At 41.2% G+C, this 23,170-nt stretch overlaps 1 protein-coding gene across 2 annotated transcripts in view; it reads left to right on the top strand.

The window, feature by feature from the left end:
* Positions 1-23,170, top strand: part of VPS13D (vacuolar protein sorting 13 homolog D (S. cerevisiae)) — a 360,697-nt gene that overhangs the window by 198,403 nt on the left and 139,124 nt on the right. For both annotated transcript variants that reach the window (XM_006866375.1, XM_006866374.1), the window contains 5 exons: positions 1,413-1,529; positions 2,437-2,586; positions 14,731-14,880; positions 15,686-15,782; positions 19,509-19,657. In XM_006866375.1, coding sequence (XP_006866437.1) covers positions 1,413-1,529; positions 2,437-2,586; positions 14,731-14,880; positions 15,686-15,782; positions 19,509-19,657 — 663 coding nt within the window. The remainder of the gene's footprint in view (positions 1-1,412; positions 1,530-2,436; positions 2,587-14,730; positions 14,881-15,685; positions 15,783-19,508; positions 19,658-23,170) is intronic.

Genomic DNA, 23,170 nt, shown 5'->3' with positions numbered 1-23,170 from the left:
GTGAGAAAACAGGCCAGGAAAGTTGTGATAAGGGATTTTTTTTCCCACCACAACACTGCACCTACGTGTTCTTTGAGAGTAGCTAACTAAGGCTGTCCTATTGAGAATTTCATGAGGAAACCTTACCCTATCCACCCAACAATCCTGATCTTGTCCTTTCAGGCTTCTTTTTGTCCCCAAAATTCAAAGAACATTGAATAGGAACACCATTTACATCCTTAAAGGATGCCAAAGCTGCCATTGTGATGTGATGTAAATTGAAGTGCGCTGTATTCTTCAAGATGGAAACATTGCCTTCAGAAATGTACATACTTGCATGGAGGATATGTTGAGAAATAATAGCTTCACCTGCTCATATGTGTATTTAGTAGAGGTGCCTATGATTTTGTAGCAGTCCTTTTGACTGCCCTTACATATAGTATGTGAGAAATTGATAACTAAAGGCCTAGAGGTGAGAGAGTAAGCCTTTTGAGGAATGGAAGGAAGTTCATCCCAACTGGCACATAGACTGTGGTAAGAAGTAAGGCTGGGGTCAGATCATGAAAAGCCTGGAATAAGGAGCTTTCTAAGTCAATCAGGAGTCAGGTAATGACATGGTCAGAAATTGAGTTTAGAAAGTCTTTCTGGCTATAATATGGAACACTGAGACAGGGCAAAACTGGAGCTAGAGAAAGACCAGGTAGGAGACTGTTGTAGTCATCTACATCGGAGAATGTAGTGGCCCAGACTAGGCTAGATGGCAGCAATTAGGCCTGAGGAGGCTGGAGGGAAACAACTAGTAGAAATGAAAGCTTATTTAAGAGTAGAATCCGTTGGACTGATTGAATGTGGGGTTGAAAACCAGGATGGCCTCAAGAGTGGCCCCCAAGATTCTGATGGGGAATGATGGGAATTATGGTACAAATCACTAAGAGATAACCAGGGGAGATTTCTGTGGGAAATGAGTTAAGTTTGGGGCTTGTAGAGCTTTGGTGACTGATATCTAAGTGAAGATGTCCAGGTATTGTAAATATGGTTCTCGAGCTCAGGGAAGAGAGCTGAGCTGGAGATTTACTAAGACACTGTGCTTTTTAAAAGCTAAGGATAAAAAGATGCTAGTAAGTAACAGTAAACTCTCTGAAACAGTGCATTATAATCTTAAATACCTCTTTATAAAACAGTTTTAGAGCAACAATTGACCCCAATGACCTATAAGATTTTGACTGGTGGTGTGGTTTTACATCACCTGCAGATCAAACCACTATGTGAGGCTTTCAAAGTCGGAAGATAAATTTACCATGTAGATTTCAAACCAAGTTTGCTTCATTATTATAAAAATCTTACTTTAGCAGTACTTTGGAAACCAGTAACTTCCATAGGATTTTACTATTGAACTATGGGCCCTTTTAATACAGTATTTTATTTGGCTCCAGGTAACAGATTTCTGCCAGCGGAAAAGTGACCGTGCATCATATGAAGTGGATGAACTTCCTATTACTGAGCAAGAGCTGCAGAAATTAAAGAATCCAGACACAGAACAAGAATTGGAAGTAAGTTTTAGGTATTATATGTTTCTTTGATCATCAGTTTAGATAGAATCTTGGTCTTGGATTTTTCTCAGGTTGGACCAACTCTTTTCTTTCTGTCCTATATGAATTCTAAGTATAAATACTGCTTGGTACCTTTTTACTCTTTCACAGATTAAATATGATATGTTAAGTGCTAGCTAAAGTTTAAGTGGAATTGGAGTGTTTAAAACATGACTAAAATATGATGACAATAAATGAAGCTAAATGATGTGAGTTTAAAACACAATTTAAGGAAGAGAATAATGATGCTGAGATTTCTTTGTGTGTGTGTGCAGGGTGGGGAGGGAAAGGGGAGGTGGGGTGAGTTGAACCTGACAGTTTCCTTCCCCTCTCCCTCTTTGGGCCTTGGGAAGAGATTGTATGAAAAGAAAGCTAAGGTGAACATAAAAAAGGCCCATGAGTTTTGCTTTTTTTTTTTTAATCAAGTGCCTATGTGTAAAGCAAGGTGTGGGATGTTATGGAAGATGAGTGAATAAGTTATTAGAAGCCTGTGTTCCAAATAGGGAGAATGATTTTCAAATAATTATATATTTCTGCAGTGCAATGCAGTATGTCATCAGGCTTAGATTGAGGCATTGTGAAATCACTCTGGAGCTATGGTCTTATTGGGGAGTGTACCTAGAATGGGTGGGACGGACCATTGTAAATTTTGGCAGAGAAAGGGTTCCCCACCCCTGGCCTAAAGGAAGGCTTCTAGTGAGATGATGGTATTTGGGTTACCAAAGTAAACGATAGGATTTGCCAAAGTGGTTTTCATCTGCTCAGAGATGGAGGCATCTAAAGCCCTTATTTCCTTGTACTCTATGAACTACCTACCTTGAACACTATTTAAACAGTTGTCAGTGTGCCATGTTTGGTTTCCTTTCAGGTCCTTGTGAAGTTAGAAGGTGGAATCGGACTGTCCTTAATTAATAAAGTCCCAGAAGAACTGGTCTTTGCAACTCTGACAGGAATCAATGTGCACTACACGCAGCTGGCAACCAGTCACATGCTTGAACTCAGCATACAGGACGTGCAGGTGAGGAGTGAAGTTTTCAGAAGCTATTCATCTACTTGTTTTCATGCTAAACACCCAGCCAGACCCTGTGTTTGGTGTTCTAAAAATGCAGTGCTTATTGGGGCCTTCAAAGGACCATTCTACAAAATACTTGTTTCTGCCTAGATTTGCCTCACTGATTTTTCTCTATATCACAATCCTGGCATAGTAGTGATTGCAGAAATATTTGACTTTAGATAACTGTCAATGTGGCATGAAGGAGGGTGATCCATGGTCCTCAATCTTGCCAATAAAACAAATCGAATTGTCTAGACACCAACAGGAGGAATTGAGGTTCACCATATTGATGTTGTTGTTATTGTTAAGAGCCATCGAGTCATTTCCAACTCCTGGTGATCCTGCATAGGGTTTCTGAGGAGCACCTGGTGGGTTTGAACTGCCTACCTTGTGGTTCACAGTTCAGTGCTGGTCCTACAGTACAGTATCAGGAGGTTCACTATAGGGAGTATAAATGAGGAGCTAGATAGACTTCCCCTTTTGGCCGAGAGAAAGTAACAGAAACCACATTTATTCTCTTACCTGAAGCAACCCCACAGCCAGACAAAAATGCATAAGATAGACCCCTAAGGACATTTCCATCAGGCCTCTAAGGACAGTGATTGCTAAGAGGTGGGAAAGAAAAGAGGTGAGCTCTATATTGCTGCAGAACAGGAAGAAGAACCTAGCAATGTACTTCTAAAGAAAAAAAATGGGTCAGTGAAAACCTTGTGATTAACAATGAAACATTGTCTGGCATAGTGCTTGAATATGACCCCTTCAGATTGGAAGGCACCTTAAGTATTCCGGGGGAAGAGTTACCTCCTCAAGGTATAGTCAGCTTTAATGACCTTCATTTGCTGATGTGGCAACACTCAAAATGAGAAGAAAACACTGCAGACATCCATTACTTGGAGTGTGGAATGCACAAAGTATGAATCTAGGAAAATTGGAAGTTGGCAGAAATGAAGTAGAACACTTGAAGATCAATATCCTAGGCATTAGTGAGCTGAAATGGACTGGCATTGCCATTGTTAATCAGACAACTATGTGGTCCATAATGCTGGGAATGACACATTGAAGAAGAGCATTGCAGTCATTAAGAAAAAGAATATTTCTAGGTCAGTATTGATGGACGACACTGCCAAGGATAGGAAAATATCCATATACCCACAAGGAAGACTAGTTAATTCAAATTTATCCACCAACCACTAATGCTAACGATGAAGAAATGAAAGTTTTATCAAGTTTTGCAGTCTGAAATTGATCAAATATGCAATCAAGATGCATTGATAATTACCAGTGATTGGAATATAAAAATTGGTAACGAAGAATTGTTGTTGTTAAGCTCCCTTGGGTCAGTTCTGACTCATAACCATAGTCTAAAGGGTTTCCAGGGAGCTGATGGTGAGTTTAAGCCACTGACCTTGCCATTAGCAGTCCAGTGCTTATCCTACAGCTCTACACCAAGACTCTGGAGAAGAATTAGTGATTAGAAAATATGACCTTGGTGATACTGGCACTGAAGATGACCTTGGCCCTGAAGATCACATGATAGAATTTTGCAAAAGGAAATACCTTTTTCAACAACATAAAGGTTATTATCCACATGGACCTCAGTGAATGGAATACACAGGAATCAAATCAACTAGCTCTTTGCAAAGATACGATTGAGAAGCTCCATATTATCTGTCACAATAAGACAAGCAGGCAACTGCAGAACAGACTGCCATTTGCTAATGTATAAGTTAAAATTGAAGCTGAAGGAAATGAAAGCCAAGTATGACTTTTTGAGTATATACTACCTGAATTTAGAGACGATCTCAAGAATAGATTTGACACATTGAACAGTAATGACCTAAGACTAGATGCATTGTAGGATGACATCAAGAATTTCATAACAGGAAAAAACTAGAAGGTCATTAGAAGGACAGGAAAGAAAGAAAAGACCAAAATGGATGTCAGAAGGGACTCTGAAGTGTACAGAACATATGAAAAAGTAAAAAAGCTGAATGAAAATTTCCAAGGCATCTTGAGAAAACAAAGTACAATAATACAATGAAATGTGCAAAAATCTGAAGTTAGTATACCAAAATGCTTGGCATTTTTCAAGCTGAAAAGTTTCAGTGCTGTGAAGTTCTCGGAGCAAAACATTAAACACTAAAGGAAACATTGAAAGAAGATGGAAGGGATAGAGTTACTGTACCAAAAAGAATTGGTCTACATTCAATCATTTCATGAGGTCCCATATATTCAAGAACTGATGGTACCGAAGAAAGAAGTCCAAGCTGCATGCACTAAAGTCATTGGCAGGAAAAAAAATTGAAAAGCTCCAGGAATGGACAGAATTCTAATTGAGATGTTTCAACAAATTGGTGCAATCGTGGAAGCACTCTTTAGTCTATGTGAAGAAATTTAGAAGACAGCTACCTGGCCAACCAAGTGGAAGAGATCCATATTCATGCCCATTCCAAAGAAAGGTGATTTGATAGAATGTGGAAATGGTCAAAGTTATCATTAGTCTCACATACAAGTAGAATTTTGCTGAAGGTCATTTTAAAATGGTAGCATTTGACTGAAATTCAAGTTGGATTCATAATAGAGTATGAAACAAGGGATATCATTGCTGATGTTAGATAGACTTGGATAAAAACAAAGAATATCAGCAAGATGTTATTTTATTGTTGTTAGGTGCCATCGAGTTGGTTCTGACTAATAGCTACCCTAAGCACAACAGAACAAGACACTACCTGATCCTGCACCATCCTAGTGATTGCTGGCACACTTGAGCCCATTGCTGCCACCACAGTGCCAGTCCATCTTGTTGGGGGCAGGGGGTCTTCCTCTTTTTTGCTGACCTTCCATTTTACCAAACATGATGTCCTCCAGGGACTGATCCCACCTGATAATATATCTGAAGTATGAGAGACAAAGTCTGGCCATACTGGCTTCTAAGGAGCGTTTTGGCTGTACTTCTTTCAACACAGATTTGTTTCTTCTTCTGGTAGTCCATGGTGCGTTTAATATCCTTCTCTGTCACCTTAGCTTAAATGTATCAATTCTTCTGTTGTCTTCTTTATTCGTTGTTCAACTTTCACATGCATATGAGGCAATTGAAAATACCATCTTTGAGATTCAAACTAACAAATTTGCTCTTGAACAAAGATTGGCCCTGTGCAGTATGTCGTTTAATTTTGTGATCGCTGCCTCCATGAGTGTCGATAGTGTATCCAAGCAAAGTGAAGTTTTGACAACTACAGTCTGTTCTCCATTTATCATGATGTTATTTATTGGTCTGGTGGTGAGGATTTTTGTTTGCTCTGTATTGAGCCCATACAGCCCATACTGAAGTCTGTGTTCTTTGAGCTTTATCAGTAAGTATTTAAGTCCTCTTTACAAGCACGGTTGTATCATCTGGCCTATAAATGTTGTATCATCATCCAATAAATTGGCCAGGTAGCTGTCTTCCAAATTTCTTAGCATAGATGAATGAGTGCTTCCAGTGCTGCATCTTTTTGTTAAAAGGTTTCAATTTGTATTTCATCAATTCCTGAAGCCTTGTTTATTGCCAATGCCTTTAGTGTGCAGCTTGGACTTCTTCCTTCAGTACCATTGGCTCTTGATCATATGCTACCTATTGAAATGGTTCAGCATCGACCATTTCTTTTAGGTACAGTGTTTCCTTCCATCTTCTTTTGATGTTTTCTGCATCATTCAATATTTTGCTCATACAGTCATTCAATATTTCAAGTTAAAGCTTGTATTTTTTTTTAAAATTCTTTCAGCTTGAGAAATGCCGAAATGTGTTCTTCCCTATTGGTTTTCTAACTCCAGGTCTTTGCACATTTCATTGTAATACTTGCCTTTGTCTTCTCAAGCTTCCCTTTGAAATTTTCTGTTCCGCTCTCTTACATCCTCATTTCTTCCATTTACTTCAGTAGCTCTATGCTTGAGAGTTTCCGAGTCTCTTCTGGCATCCATTTTGGTCTTTTCTTTCTTTCTTGTCTTTTTAATGACCTTTTGGTTTCTTCCTGTATGATGCTCTTGATGTCATCCCACAATTCTTCTGTTCTTTGGTCATCAGTGTCTAATGCATCAAATCTGTTCTTGAATTGGTCTCTAAATTCAACTGGGATATGTTTAAGGTCACATTCTGGCTTTTGTGGACTTATTTTAATTTTCTTAAGCTTCAGCATGAACTTGCATATGAGCAGTTGATAGTCTCCTCCACACTCTGTGCCTAGCTTTGTTTTGGCTGATGATATGGAGCTTTTCCAAGGAGCTCTAGTAGCATAGTGATTACAAATTGGGCTGCTAACTTCAAGGTCAGCAGTTCAAAACTACCAGCCATTCCATGGCAGAACAATGGGGTTTTCTGCTCCCGTGAGGATTTCCAGCCTCGGAATCCCTATGCAGGGTCTCTGGGAGTCGGAACTGACACCACGGCACACCACTGCCACCACCATGGAGCTTTCCCACGGTTTCTTTCCACAGATGTGGTCAGTTTGATTTCTGTGTATTCCATTTGGTGAGGTCCATGTGTATAGTCATCTTTTATACTGTTTAAAATGAATAAGTCATTGGTCTTTCAAACTTTTATCATGCAATCTCCAGCATCATTTCTATGACCAAGGCCATATTTTCCAACTAGTGGTTCAGTCACCAGTAATTATCAATACATTTTGATTGTATGTTTGATCCAATTTCAGACTGAAGAAGTTGGTAACACTTCTTCAATTTCATCATCATCAACTTTAGTGGTTGGTGTATAAATTTGAACAATAGTGGTTTTAACTGGTCTGCCTTATGCACATATGGATATTATCCTATCATAGACATTATACTTCAAGATAGATCATGAAATGTTCTTTTTGATGATGAATGCAGTGCTATCCCTCTTCAGTTTCTCATTCCCAGCATAGTAAACCATCGATTATTTGATTCAAAACAGCCAATACCAATCCATTTCAGTCCTGGTGTGGTGCTGTGGGTAAATGTGGTAGACTATAAAGCTGTTTGAACTGCAGGGTCAGTAATTCAAGCTCCCCAGCTGTTCCTCAGAAACCCTATACAGGGTCGCTGTGGGTCGGAACCGACACGATAGCACTTAACAACAACAATAACAATACCTAGGATATCTATGCTATGTGTTCCATTTCAATTTTTATAATTTCCAGTTTTCCAAAGTCTTACTTCCTATGTTCCATGTTCCGATAATGGATGTTCAGTGCTGTTTAGAGTTGTGCCCCATCAGCTGATGAAGGTCCCAAAAGCTTTACTCCGTTTCGTCATCATTGTCAGGTCTACTTTGAGGAAGCAGCTCTTCCTCAGTCATGTTTTGTGTTCCTTCAACCTGAGGGACTCACCTTCCAGCACGGTGTCTAATAATACTCATTTCTGTTACTCTGGTGCTGTCCCACTGCTATTCCTAAGATTTTCTGTGTCTCAATGTTCAGTAGTAGTCCGTCTCTCCTTCTTCCTAGTCTGTCTTAGTCTGGAAGCTCAGCTGAAACCTGTCCTTCGTGAGTAACCCTACTGGTATTTAAAATACCGAGGGCATAGCTTCTTGCATCATAGTTGGAACATGCAAGCCACCACAGTTCAACAAACTGACGACCGGCTGTAGAGAAAGATGTTCACTTATGTTTTATTGATTCTGCTAAGGCATTTGGTTGTGTGGATCTTAACAAACTATAAATAACATTGGGCAGAATGGGAAATCCAAAACTCTTTAATTGTGCTCTTGGGAAACCTAGGCATAGACAAAGAGGCAGTCATTCAAACAGAACCAGGTGATACTGTTTGTCTTAAAATGAGGACTGGTATGCATCAGGGTCATATTTATTTTGAATGCATCCATTGAAGCTATATGCTGAGCAAATACATCTGAGAAGCTGTACTCTATGGAGAATAATGTGGCATCAGGATTGTAGGAAGGCTACAGACTTCAGTAATGATTACACTTTAACATAAAGAAACAAAAATACAAAAGCACCATCATGATAAATGGAGAAATGATTGAAGTTATCAAGGATTTCACTTTACTTGGGCCCACAATTAATGCCCGTGGCAGCAACAGTAGAGCAATACAATGCATTGCTATAGGCAAATTTACTGCAAAAGACCTCTTTAAAGTGTTGAAAAGTAAAGATGTCACTTTGAAGGGCAAGTTGCACCTGACTCAAGTCATGGTGTTTTCTTTCAATCACCATATATATATATATGCATGTGAAAGCTAGACAGTGTATAATGAAGACCAAAGAATTGATGTCTTGAATGATCGTAGTAGTGCAGAATATTGAGTATACATGAACTGCCAGAAGAATGAACAAATCTGTTTTGGAAGAAGTACAGCCAGAATGCTCCTTAGACGCAAGGGTGGTGAGACGTCATCTCACGTACTTTGGACGTGTTATCTGGAGGGACCAGACCCTGAGGAGGGACGTTATACTTGGTGAAGTAGAGGGTCAGTTAAAAAGCAGAAGACCCTCAGGGAGATGGACTGGCACAGTGAGTGCAGCATGGGCTCCGACATAGATGGAGTGATTGTGGGGATGATGGAGGACAGGGCATCTTATCTAACAAAGATCACCAGTATGCAAAGGAGCCATCAGACATAATCTGTAATGAGGGCAGTGAGCAATAGAAACTGACCCAGAGGTGGTACAGATCTTGGAATTTTCAAAGGACATTAAAATGGCTAGTTTAGCTATAAAACCTACATGTTCAGAAAGCTTACTAGAGACATGAAAGATGTAAACAGTTTCAACTGTTTACATTAAAAGTACAATGTATGAGAAGAAAAATACACTGGGTGAGGTTAACAGTATGTTTATATTTTTTATATGAAATGGAATAATATCATTTGAATGTAGGGTCGATAAATTAAAGATGAATACTACAAATCCTAAAGCAACTACCATAATAGCAAAACAAATGATTGTAACTAATAATCTAACAAAGGATCCCACAATAGAATTAAGAAATGAATAACACAAAGATCTTTGGAAAATATCCCAAATACCTAGGAACCAAATAGCATTCTCCTAGATAGCCCATTAGGAAGAACAGCCTAGTGATCAGCCAAGGAAAACTCTAAGGATCACTGTGGTCTGGTCTGCAATCGATTATGGGGATGGTGCAGGACCAGGTGGGACAGTCTTGGGCAGTCTTTCATGACGTTGTGATGGTTCTCAAGTCTGGATCCAGCTCTACAGCAGCTAAAACAGCAACCAGAAATCAACCATGTTGTTGTTGTTAAGTGCTGTCGAGTCGGTTCCGACCATAGGCCAAAGAAAATCATGAAAACAGAAATTGAGCTGAATAAAAATGTAAACACAGCATATCAGAATTTATGGAATACCAAACAGTACTAACTAAAAATTTATAGCACTAAATGCCTATAAAAGGATAAAGATCTCAATGCAATGAACTCATGGATCATCTTAAGAAATTATAATTTAAACCCAAGTAATACTGGGTGCTGGAGTCCTGGTATGGCGCTGTGGATTAATCTGCCAGACTGCAATGCCGTTTGAACTGCAAGGTCGGCGGTTCAAGCTCACCAGTCGCTCCTTGGAAGCCCTGTGTAGGGTTGCTATGGGTCGGATCCGACTTGACGGCATTTAACAACAACAATAACAATACTGGGTGCTGGAGGCTTTTTTGGACTCCTGATGTGGTGCGGTAGGATCAGCATTGGACTATGAACCATAAGGTTAGTAGTTCAAAGCCACCAGCTGCTCCTCAGAAATTTTATACAGGGTCACTATGAGTTGGAACCAATGAACGGCACTTAACAACAACAAGATGCAGAGGTAAAGAAATAATAACACAGTGGCAACAGCAATCAATGGGCTCAGGTTTAACAAAGATTGTGAGGTGGCACAGGACTGGGCAGTGTTTCGTTTTGTGTACAGGTTTGCTATGAGTAGGAACTGACTTCGTGGCACCTAACAACAATAATAACAACAATGGAAATTGGCAAATGAAATAGAAATCAGCAAAACTGTAGGAAAAAGTGCTTGAAAAATTTGATTCCTTGAGAAGATCAATAAAATTAATAAGCCTCTGACCTGACAGGAGAAAAAAAGCGTAAAGTCACGATTGGGAAGCTGCTATAGGGTCAGCACTGGATTGCTAACTGCAATGTCAGTGGTTCAAACCCACCAGCCACTCCTCAGAAATCCTATGCTGAGTCACTATGCATTGGAACCAACTCGATGCCACTTAAGAACGATAACAAAATGCATTTTAGCCCAGTGACTGCTAGGCTACTGTGTTCCCACTAGGATGGCGGGATGTTGGTTTCCACTGTTAATGTGGAGCTGGGGTGAGAAGTGGGAACAAGAAGAAGTTAAAAGCTGCAGAACTTGCTTACTGGATCCAGCCATTTTCTTCTTGGGGGGAGAAAAAAAAAGTGCTACTTGGATTGTCAGCCTTTTGTCTTCGTTTTCCAGAGCCGCTAGCAGCACATGCCACATTGGGTGACTTGAAAGAGCACAGATTTCTTTTCTTATGGTTCTGGAGGGGTATTCCTTGGTTCCTTGTTGCTCCTCACATGGCATCTGTCTTCATGCATGTGATATCTCTGTATCTAATCTACTGGGGTTATAGCTCAGGTACAATCCAATTAGAATCTACCAGCCACTGTGCAGAAGAAAGATGGGGCCGTGTGTTTCTGTAAAGAGGAACAACCTCGGAAGATCCACTCTGTTCTGTGGATCTCACTGTGAACTGCAGTCAACTTGATGACAGTGGTGTGGCTTTGGCTCTATGTGATGTGGCACTGTAGGATAAGCACTGGACTGTTAACCTTAAAGCTGGCCATCCAAACCCACCAACCACTCCTCAGAAACCCTATGAAAGATTTATGGGAAAATACCGTATTATCTATTAATTCCATTTTCCACAAACTGTTTGAACCTTTGTTGTTAAGTGCCGTTGAGTTGGTTCCACCTCATAGTGATCCTGTATAGATAAGGTTTCCCGGTTTTAAATCTTTGCAGGACCAGAAAGCCTCATCTTTCTCCTGCTGGTGGATTCGAACCACTAATCTTGTGGTTCATAGTCCAGTGCTTATCATGTAGAGCCACAAAGCTCCTTTGAAGCCCTAATTAGCATCATATTTGGCATCTTTCACTTTACCCAAGGTTTACCATGATTGTAAGCTGTCTAGAGAAACCAGTTGCTGGTGAATATTTCAAAAAGAGAGATGCTGCGTGGGTATGCAGTGTGGCCTCAGGACAGTCACTGCTGTCCAGATTGTCAGTGGCAGACGCCCTTTTCAGAATCCGTTTTCCTTTATTATACATCATAAATAGCAAAGAGTTCTGGTGAAACCCATCCCATTTGTTTGAGGACAGCTAGAAAGTCAGTAACTTGACATTTATATTTCTTTGTCTTTTCTTATGAGACCTTTAGAGAGAAGACCCAAGGAACCACTTCGTATTTATTAGTTTAACTTTTTACTTGTCTTTCATTAAAACAACATTAAGTATTATAAATTAATTAAATTATAATGCTGCTTGGATATTTGCTGCAAATCATAGAAAATAAGCAGATTTGAGGGTTTAATAGGATTATAGTCCTGTGAGAAGACATTTTTTTTAAGAAATAGAAAACAAGATTGTATCCTTAGGGCACATCTAATCTAATTGGGAAAAATAAAACTAGAGGTAGTAATTCTCAGTATTGTTGGTGTTGGTGTTAAGTCAGTTGAGTCAGTTCTGATTCATAGCGACCCTGTATAGGGTTCCCAAGAAGCAGCTGATGGGTTTGAACCAGGCTTTGTGGTACGCAGTCCAGTGCTAATCCTACAGCACCGTACCAGGAGTCCAATTTTCAGTATGCCTTGTATCATATGGGTTTGGGAAAATCACAGAGGTGGGGACAGAATAAGGTGGGATCTTTATTGTCACCTCTCATTTTGGATAAGTAATGTTTCATTCACTCAGTTCGTTATCAATGTGCTTGACTGTGCCAGACACTATACTGGGCTCTAGAGACACAGCTATAACCACACCAGGCAGGTCTCTGCTCTCCTTGAGCTAACACCTAGGGAGGGAGTCAGCCATAAATAAGCCAGCCAGCAGATAAATCATTGCAACCTGTGATCATTGCTTTGAAGGGATCAAGAGAGTTGGTGTCATTTTAGATAAGGTGGCCCTTTCTAGAAAGATCTTTGTAAGGAAGAGAGTTGAGCTGAAACTGGAGGAAGAAACGGAACAACCCATAGAGAAACCACTAGGATGGTTCAAAGACCCAAGGGAGAGGGACTTGCCCACATATGCAAAGCAACAGGGGAACTGGTACGTCTAGATTGTAGGGAACCTGGAGGAGTGTTAGGTGATACAATTGGAGAAACTGGCAGTGCCCAGACCATGCAGGCCTTGTAGGCTGTGGTGAGGAGTTTGGATTTTATCCTAAGTGAAAGGGAGGCGTAAAGGGTGTCAAGAAAGGAGGATCCTGGCCTGATTTGGACTTTTAAATGACGACAGACTGTAGGCTAGAGTGCATTGTAGGGACCAGAATGAAAGTAGGAAAAAGTCAGAGGAACATGCTCGGAGTCTCTTCACCCTTACACCTGTACTTGGAGAGCTAGCAGAAGGGGGTCAGGAGTGATTATAAAGAATGGCTGCCAAGTGGGACCCCCTAGGACTGGAAAGGCCAAAGGATTTGGTGCCAGGAATATCTGCTTTTGAACCTCAGCTCTTCCACTTTCTGTTGTTACTAAGTGCTGTCAAGTCAGTTCTGACTCTTAGCAACCCTGTATAGGGTTTTCGAGGAGCAACTGGTGGAAAATAGGCAAGTAATTTAAGCTTTGTAATGAGTCAGAACCAACTTGATGGCACTTAACAACAATAACAAGCGTCTCTAAGCATCTGTTTGTTTTTAAAATGGGGAAGAATTCATCTTTCCCTTTCCTGGTGTAGACCTTTGGTGAAACAGAGAGTGAAGGTGGCACCTCCGGCAGTCACAAGTGCTTGTGTGCGGAGGGTGTACTCTGGTTGGTGCTGAGTGGGGGGCTCGCTGAGCAGAGTAGGGACTGACTTCACTGTTTCAGTCCTGAGAACAGCATCCATGTGGTAGCTTCCGAGCCTCTGAGTCTCTAATTTGGCGTGTCTAGCTCCCGGAAATGTGAAGTGAGAGACAAGCATGGATAGCATAGTTGGATGCTTGTCCTGGGATCAGATGGATCTGGATTCATTGACATCGCTGAATGACCTTAAACTAAGGCCTCTGTCCTCAGCTTCTTGATCTGTAAAGTAAGGACTGTGGCATTACCTTATCCAGGAGGCTGTGAAACAGATGACATCAAAGCCCTTCATTTAAAAACGCTGGCATCACTGAACTCACGTGACTTGATGACAGAACGCGTAGGAGGTGGTTGGCATAATGCTTGTCACATGGTACTCAAGAAAATAGTTTCTATGGTTGTTGGGGAGCCCTGGTGTGGTGCTGTGGGTTAATGCACCAGACTGCAAAGCCATTTGAAATGCAAGGTGTAGGCAGTTCAAGCTCATCAGCTGCTTCTCAGAAACCGTATACAGGGTCACTATGGGTCGGAACCGACTCGACAGCACAGAAAAACAACAATAACATTGTTATTGGCGTCCTGGTGTGGTGCTGCAGGAAAGTGCTCGATCTCAAGGTCGACAGTTCAAGCTTACCAGCCGCTCCTCAAAAGCCCTATGGTGGTGGTGGTGGTGGTGGTGGTGGTGGTATGCCATGGAATTGGTTCCAACTCATAGCGACCCTGTGTAGGGTTTCCATAAACCCTGTGTAGACTTTATGGAAGCAGAAAGCATCATCTTTCTCCCATGGAACGGCAGGTAGTTTCGAACTGCTGACCTTGAGGTTAGCAGCCTGACTTGTAACCACTAAGCTACCAGAAGCCCTATACAAAAGATCATTATGAATTGTAACAACTCGATGGCATGTAGTAACAACAACAATTGTTACTACTACAACTATTATTATTACTGTTCTTCACCAAGACTCTATTTAACTAGCTGCTGTTAAGATGGGATAAAATACCAGGGGTACGTTCCAAGTAAGCCTGTGTATTATAAGGTAAAAATGAAAATGGAGTGACTTGCTAATTCCTGTGGCTTTGGCATGCCCTAGGTGGACAATCAGCAAATTGGTACCACTCAGCCCTTCATGTTGTATGTAACACCCCTGAGCAACGAAAATGAGGTCATCGAGACAGGCCCTGCTGTACAAGTCAATGCTGTGAAATTCCCCAGTAAGAGCGCACTGACCAACATCTATAAGGTATTCTGGGGTGGGGCTGATGCCATGCCAGAGGCTGGTTGGGTCTCTTACAGCCAAGTCACAGAGCAGGGTGCTAATGCAAACAGTTGCAGGGGCTGAGGCCACTTGTGACTTTATGTGTTGTTTAGGGAAATAAAAAGTAACTCCTTCTCTGAGAAAATGTATCTTCCTAATTGTCCTTTCAGTGACCTCTGAGAATGTAGTGCTGAGTTGATAGATTGATCAGATTAAGCATGATCTGGATATGAAGTAAAAAATCTATTAAGACTGAGAGAGATGTTGGAAAAGGTCTAGGAGGGTCGTGACCTTAGAACAGATACCTTGCTGTGTAAACTGATGCACTGTTTACTAAAAGCACGTGTAGGCCAGCTAGTTTAGCAGCTAACTCTGGACAAAGTGGGAACTAGGAGATTGCTTCCATACTGCTGGTAACTTGTCACCCTTGTTGATGGAACTAAGCCCACCTGCAGCCCCCCAGTCCAGACTCAGACCTGCTGCTCCTGAAACTCGTGGCCACCATCTGAGTATAGGACAGAAAGTCCATCCAACACAGGGCATCTGAGACTGTAGTGTCCTGACTTAACGAGGCACATATGCCTGGGACCAGATAAAAGGATGGCGAATTGTCTACTGAACGTCTTCTGAAGTTCTTGGTTAATGGTAACAGCGGAAGCAGAGATCATTTCCCAGTATATCTCTGATTATTAAAACATGCTAGCAAAGAGAGCAAAGGGGCCTTTGAAACAGCACAGATGCACGTTCATTCCATTGTTCACACTGTAAATCCGAATTTGTTTATCTCTAGCATCTGATGATCACGGCTCAGAGATTCACAGTGCAAATTGAGGAAAAGCTGCTCCTCAAGCTGCTGAGTTTCTTCGGCTATGATCAAGCAGAATCAGGTAAGTTTGTTTCTGGGCATTGGCCCACTGATGGCAGTTTGATTTCCACTTCTCAGCCCCGGCTAAGGTTTGTGTTTCTGTTTTCCTATGTCCCATACATACTCTGGTAGCGTAGTGGATACAAATCGGGCTGCAAACCTCGTCAGCAGTTCAAAACTACCAGCTGTTCCATGGGAGAAAGATGAGGCTATCTGCTCCCGTAAAGATTTACAGCCTCAGAAACCCTGTACAGGGTCCCTATGAGTGGGAACCGACTCCACGGCACTCAACAACAACATACGTACTTGCTATTTGACTTATACCTGTGTTCTGTGGTAGCCAATCACAGCATCTTCGGGTATCATCCCCAGTGGTAAGCCTTTGGGAAGCAGTATATTGTTCATCTTTGCTTCTCATTTTTTTTTATTCATCTGCTCTAGGGTAACAGAAACCATGTTAGTCATTTAGCAAAAGGCCTTTGTTTCCTAACCTTTGTTTATTAAACAGACTGAGGGCCAAGAATCAGAAATCCCTTGGGCATTTCCTTTGGTTTAGTTGAGAGAGAGAAGAAAAATTTTTTGGCTAGCCTCAACTCCTTAACTTTTGACATCCATACCCTTATGCCTTAATATAATTACCAAGGTTTCCAGTTTCTTTACTCTTGTCTTTAGGGAGGAAAGTTAAGATCAGCTATTTGAAAACCTAAATTTCCAACTGCTACAGAAATGATTTAGCTATTGTTCCTTTATTTTTGATTCCTCATCATGGCATTTTCTTCTGCTTTGAGATTGATGATGCAGGGATATGTGTGCATAGCTTAGAAATAGCTCAGTAATGCTTGCTTAGTTGTTTGAAAGCTGAACTCAATATTGAGAGCTAAATACTGAGCTGGAAGAAACGGTAAGACAGCGAGGTTTTTTTTTCCTGATGTTTGTTAACATTTTGTGTGTGTGTGAGCTGAGTGATAGTTTACATGGGAGAACAGCGGTTTTACAATCATGATTTCATTGCAATGATTACAGTCTCCTCCTGTGCATCTTCATTCAGCAGTATTTGCTTGCATTCCCTCTGGTCTGTTTTTCTTTTTTTTTTTGTTTTTAATGTTTTATTGTGAATTATATGATAATTTACATGAGAGAACTTTAGATGTTGTTTCATTGCAATGATTACAATCTTCTCCATGCATCATCATTTAACAATAGTTGCTTCATTCTCTTTTTTTTTGGGGGGGGGGGGTGGCGGGGGCAGGGAGATGTACACAAAAACACTCAGGAATATATAATAATTTAAACAACCAAAGGGAACATTTCTGCAAGTCTGTCAGGACAGAGACTTCTTATGTTTACCATGTTGGCTAAAGAAAAACAAAACAGAATATGGGGAATGTGTACATACTCAAGTTTATATAATACATAAAATGCAAGGAAAAAGATTTGGCCTCTCTTTATCACAGACTTAGAATTTCAGCTTTAAGTATAATTGGGATCCCATCTGTTTAATGCTGTTTTTCCACTTTGGGTTGGAATGCCAGTGCTGGTATGTATTCAGACAAGTCCCTTTAGACTCCATCTCCTAGATTTCAGTTCTGTTTGATACTTTCTTGGGCACTTTCACTTTCAATTTGCTTGCATATACCTTTCTTGTAAATTGCTCTACATACATTTATTTGTATCCAAGCATAAGGGGTATTGTGTAGTGAATTTAGATGTGTGTCTAGTCTTTCCTGCCTTTCATTGGAGCATCTGGCCTCCTTCCAAGGGTTGTTTCTGTTTCCTGTGCACAGATAGGCAGGTCTCTATTGAATGCAGTCCCCCTGTCCCCCACGGCCACCCCCCACACACACACACACACATTCTCCATGGCAGGCAGTGACTCTAGAGGATAAGCACTGAACTGCAAACCAGAAAGAAGGTCAGCAGTTTGAACCCACCAGCCACTCCATGGAACAAAGACGAAGCTTTCTGCTCTTGCATACAGCTTCAGGAATGCTATACAGGGTAGCTTAACAACAACCTATTCCCCAAGGAGCCCTGGTAGTGTCGTGGGTTATGCACTGTGCTGCTGTCCACAAGGTCAGCAGTTGGAATCCACCAGCCGCTCAGTGAGAGAAAGATGAGGCTTTCTGTTCTCATAAACATTTACAGCCTCAGAAACCCTACAGGGTCAGTGTGTGTCGTAACAGACTCAGCGACACATAACCACCATCTCTTCCTTTTCTAAGGAATCCTTGTAATGCAGTAGTTAAAGTGCTTGACTGCTAACTAGAAGTTTGGCAGTTGGAGACCTCTAGTAGCTCTGTGGGAGAACGATGCAAGTGTTCTTCCATAAAGATTTCCAGCCTTAGAAATCTTTTGGGGCCATTGTACTCTATTCCATAGTGTGGCTTTAAGTCGAAATCTGTGGCAGTGTGTTCTGGTATGTCCCCTCTTTGTCCCCCATATCCATATAGGCATAAATGATTACCTAGCTGCATACGTTTGTTTGCAAAATAGACATGTGCGTCCCAAGTCACATAAAGCCAAGTGAAAATAAGTTTCCTTATGGGTGCAGATCATCAACCACAAGTAGTTTCCAAACTTGTGATGTATTCGAGTTACGGTGAACTGTAATGTTTTGTTTCTGTTTTTGTTGTTGTTTTGTTCTTATTTCGGTACATCTTATTTTTGGTAATGGGTGCAACATATAATATTGCAGTGCATAATTTGCTGATGTTACCCTTGTTAGAGATGTTCACTCACAGATGTTCGAAAGACTGGATTTGTAAAGATACCAATAATAAAAGGCAATAATAATGAAAACTAAAAAAGAGACAAAGATTTGACCTAACGTCAGCACCAACTTACGGCAGAGGCATTGGAATGTGAACCCGTCATAAGTTGGGGACCAGCTGTACAAAGAGCACGTTGTATTTTAGCTCATGTCAACTCTTGTCACTTCATGGGAGAGTGCATCCAAACATCTGCCTTGATCATCTTATTTAAACAGTCCTTTATCAGTTTAAGGGCTAAGGTGCACCTAACCTAAGCATAGTATTTTCAGTTTCCTCATATGCACATGGAAATTAGACAGTGAATAAGGCAGAACATAGAAGAATTGATGCATTTTAGTTAAGGTGCTGGAGAAAGAAGCCAAGATTATATCTCAGGGATCAGAGAAGGACATCATGCTTGGTAAAGTGAAAATGTGAAAGATTCCCGGTGAGATGGATTCACACAGTGGCAGCCACAATGAGCTCAAATGTAACGATAATTGTGAGGATGGCACAGGACCAGCCGGTGTTTTGTTCTGTTGTTCATAAGGCCACGTGAGTCGCAACCAACTTGGTTACACCTAACAACAATTTTTCACAATGATTTGGTTAAGCTACTATTTACATCTTTATGTGGATTATTATCTCAAAGAGTAGATAATCTAGGTCACTGATAATATTAATAATTGTAGTAGTAGGTAATGGTTTCTTGAAAGTCCTACCAGGGAACACACCCTTGACCTTTGATTTTCCCAAAGATGATATCTGCCAGATGATAGTCACAAGTAAAAAGAGTAATCTACTCTACCGTGTGGATAAACAACATGAAACCAATCGGCTTTTACAAAGAAATGACTTCAGGATATGAACACATAACTGGTCCCTTGAAAACTAAATTTAGAGAAATGGAAATTTACATGTTTTTAATATGAGTGCAAATATCTGCATTATGAATCTTTAGGAGATTCCCATTTTCAAAAATTCTGTCTTTGTACCAGAAGTAGAAAAATATGATGAGACCCTCCATGAAAAGACAGTTGAGCAAGGCGGAACACCAATTCGATACTACTTTGAAAATCTCAAAATCAGCATACCCCAGATCAAGCTGAGTGTGTTCACCTCCAACAAGCTGCCATTGGACCTAAAGGTGAGCTGATAACTGGGCAGATCTCAAAAATGGACTTTTCCTTGGGAAAGAATGAGTTTGTTTACTATTTGTGTTTTCTGCCCTACATTGTCATTTGTTGGGGGTGTTTTCACAGGCTGTCTTTTTCAGACGGTTTATTGACTTATGAAGGAGCCCTGTGGCAGAGTGGCCCAGTGCTTCACTGTTAACTGCAGCACTGGCGATTGGATCTTACTCTCTTTTTTTAATCTTTCAGCGTGACTGTGTTAAACATTAAGTAGTGATAGAGAGAGTTACTGCACTGTCAGGTACATACAACCCATCTGCTCTCTGCTTAGCTCCCGGCTTATTTCAGTGAGGTGATAGGTTCCTTTCTAGGGGTGCCCCCAGATGCAAGAGAAAAACCGAAAGCAAGACAACAGCTTCCTTTTGGCTGCCCTCCCAACTCTTCCTTCCTTTCTCAGTACCCATACCTTGAATGGTGAACTCTGGGAATGTTTACCGCCTTCAGGGAAGACTTGACTGCATACTCCCCGAGGTGGGACCTAACGTCTCACTACATCAGGACATAATATTCATATCCATCCATTAGCATGCCTGTATGCACTTGACAGGTGGAGCCTAGACATCAGCTTCATTATCAGCAATCACAACCATTTCAAGTAAGATATGGGGAAGGCATCCAAATCCAAGTCTTATCTAACTAAAGGGTGTGTTTTTTCACTCTACTATCCTCCTCCTCGTATATCAGGAATCAGAATTTTAGAGCTGTAAGAATCCTTGATGATCCCCTTACTTGATGTATAAGGAAATGGAAGTTGAAAATGTTTAACTACTCAATCCTGTGTAGCTTGATAGTGAGAGGATCAGAAGTGGAATCAGGTGATTTTAAGAGAGTCTTGTTTCAGGTTAAGTCTAAATCTGCCTCCCTGCAGTTTGGGCCCATTGATTGGGGTTCTTTCTTCTGTTACACTTCAGTTACAAGGAACCCACCTCCCCACTACCCACTTTTTCTCATTGGTCTGTACTGCCGTCTCTGAGATGCTCCAAGATGGTGGTGTGTCGTCTGTCTCTGAACAGGAGCAAATGACTAATAAATCTGTAGCCATAAATCCAGATGTCTTCAGGGCTATGCCAGTACTGAGATAAGGGAGGCACACGCAAGTACACACTTCATCTGAAGGGGGCAGCCGCCACTCAGACCCAGCCAGGGCTCTCGTCGGGAAATGGGAGCCTAGTGCTACCAGAGCTTCAGATTTTTAAAGAGACGCCGGAAATCTGGATTTTAATGTGGAATCTCCTGATTTTCAAACGTTGGCAAGCAATTCCATTTTTTTGGTTGGTGTTTCTTATAAACCTTGTGGGCCTAACGAAACACATGTGTGGGCCTCATGTGGCCCATGGTTTGCCAACTTCTAAAATAGACTTATCGGTAATGAGACAGTAGCTTGGTCAACATCCGATCCCAGTGGGAGAGGCGTAGGGGAAGGGTGACTGGTCTGTGGAGGTGTAATCAGAATCAGCAGTGGGGAGGGCTGCTGGTCAGGACTAGGGGAGCAGGAATCGCCCAGTCAGCCTCCTGAGAGCAGGTGCCGGGTGTGCTGCGCTGGTCTCCATGGACTGGCTGCTTAATTTGCTTTAATTTCACGTTTCCCAGGAGGCTGGAGATACTTAGAATTAACATGGGAGTGGGGGAAAACCACCCTCCTGCTAATATCCACAAGTATCCACTTGACTTTGGTGACCCTTTGGAATGACTTTGTTTGAAAAAGTTGATATTCCCCCGATCACTTGGCACTCACCCAGCAAACCAATGCTCAGCATTTCCCGGGAGTCCAGGACGTCTCTTTCTTTTAAATCCTCTTATTCAGAAGTACAGATACCAAATTATTCTCTTAACTGCTCCCAGCGGAAAACTTTTCCCCAGACCGACAAATGCAGTATGATTTTATCTACCGTTAACATAAGTGGCCCGAGCCTTCCGGTTATGGTACTAATGTTTGTGTGCACACTCCATATACAATCGACTGGAAATCATTTAAGTCGAATGTCTCATTTTCAAGTGATTGCTGAACAACTGAAATGGTGCAGCCCTACGAGGCATGAGGGGCACACTGAGTACAGTGAGTTAGGTTTCAGGTGGTTGTTGTTGTGAAGTGCCGTCGAGTCAGTTCTGACCCATAGCGACCCTGTATAGGGTTTCCAAGGAGCAACTGGTGAGCTTGAACTGCCAACCTTGCAGTTCAAATGGCTTTGCAGTCTGGCGCATTAACCCACAGCGCCACACCAGGACTCAGGTAGAGCACCAGAAATGGTGACTTCAGAGTTAAATTCTCAGGTTGTGGAAGCCACTATTTTACTATATTTGAGTCCTACTGGAGTCTGGGACTCATAAAGTAATGTCATTTATTCAGAGTTTTCTAACAGAGTAATATCCTTTTATTATAGCTTTGAGGAAGGGCAATATGCTCTTTTCGATGAATATATAATCCCTACAAGTATATGTTTAGGAAAATAAGAGTCCTAGCCCAGACCAAAGTTACAAGAGTATGACTAAAAGGTAACCATGTCTTTGGTGTTGAAGGAATAATTATCTAGATTCTCCTGACTGCAGACCAGAAGTGAGACTGTCAGAAATCTCAGATGAGTACATTGTTGCCATATATAGTGTCTGCTCAGAAGGACTCAAAGCATTTCCACATCTGCTATCTCAATTGGATTCCTGACTCCAGCATGGAAGAAGGGGAGATAATAGTTCCACTTCACAAATGCAGAGCCGGCAAGCACAGCCTTCCCTCCCCCCACATCCCCCATTATTCGCCCAAGTTTATGTGTGAGACTGCATAATCAGAACAAAATGCCAGGTAGTTTATATATTTGTTGTTTTTAAGATGAAAAGAAATCAAGAGCCTTTAAAAGGTTTCCGAAGGTGGCCCACAACAGTCCTTTTACCATTTAGAGCATAGGGTATTATAAAGGAAGGGCTTTAATTGAGCAATCTAGTTTGGAAGAAAACCCACATTTTAATGGTCAAAGAAAGAGAGAGAGGGTGGGGGTGAAGGGGGAATTTCAAACAAAGACACTATTTAAAAAGCCCAAAACTGTCTTCTGAAAGGCTTGAAATAATTTGTTGGGAAACTTCAGACCCTTTACTTTTTCTTCCCCTCCCTAAATAAAAACCAGATTTGTTAAAAGGAAAAAAGATCCAGTATTGTTAATTGTATTTCAGAAAGTGCTAGGGAGGGAAATATCCCTGTAATTTTAAACACTGTCCCAAGAGGGAAATGGGCAAATACCCTGCTTCACATAAACAGTCACTATGTACCATAAATAAACCTTTAAAGAAAGAATTCCAGACAGTTTTGTTTAATGCAAGATAAACTAAGAAAGGAACGGACGTGGCCCAGGGAATAGCTTGTGATCTGAGACCTTATAGCATATGGGCAGGTATTTCTTCTTTCAACCCTAAGTTTTCAGAGGGCCCCAGCAGTTTCTGTCTGGGAGGTAGAAATAGACAGTTTCCTATTTTTATTA

This window comes from Chrysochloris asiatica, unplaced genomic scaffold (genome assembly GCF_000296735.1).
Source record: "Chrysochloris asiatica unplaced genomic scaffold, ChrAsi1.0 scaffold00090, whole genome shotgun sequence".
In the NCBI taxonomy this organism is placed as follows: domain Eukaryota; kingdom Metazoa; phylum Chordata; class Mammalia; order Afrosoricida; family Chrysochloridae; genus Chrysochloris; species Chrysochloris asiatica.
The sequence above is the reverse complement of the archived record's forward strand: the minus strand, read 5'-3'. Positions and strand labels throughout refer to the sequence as shown.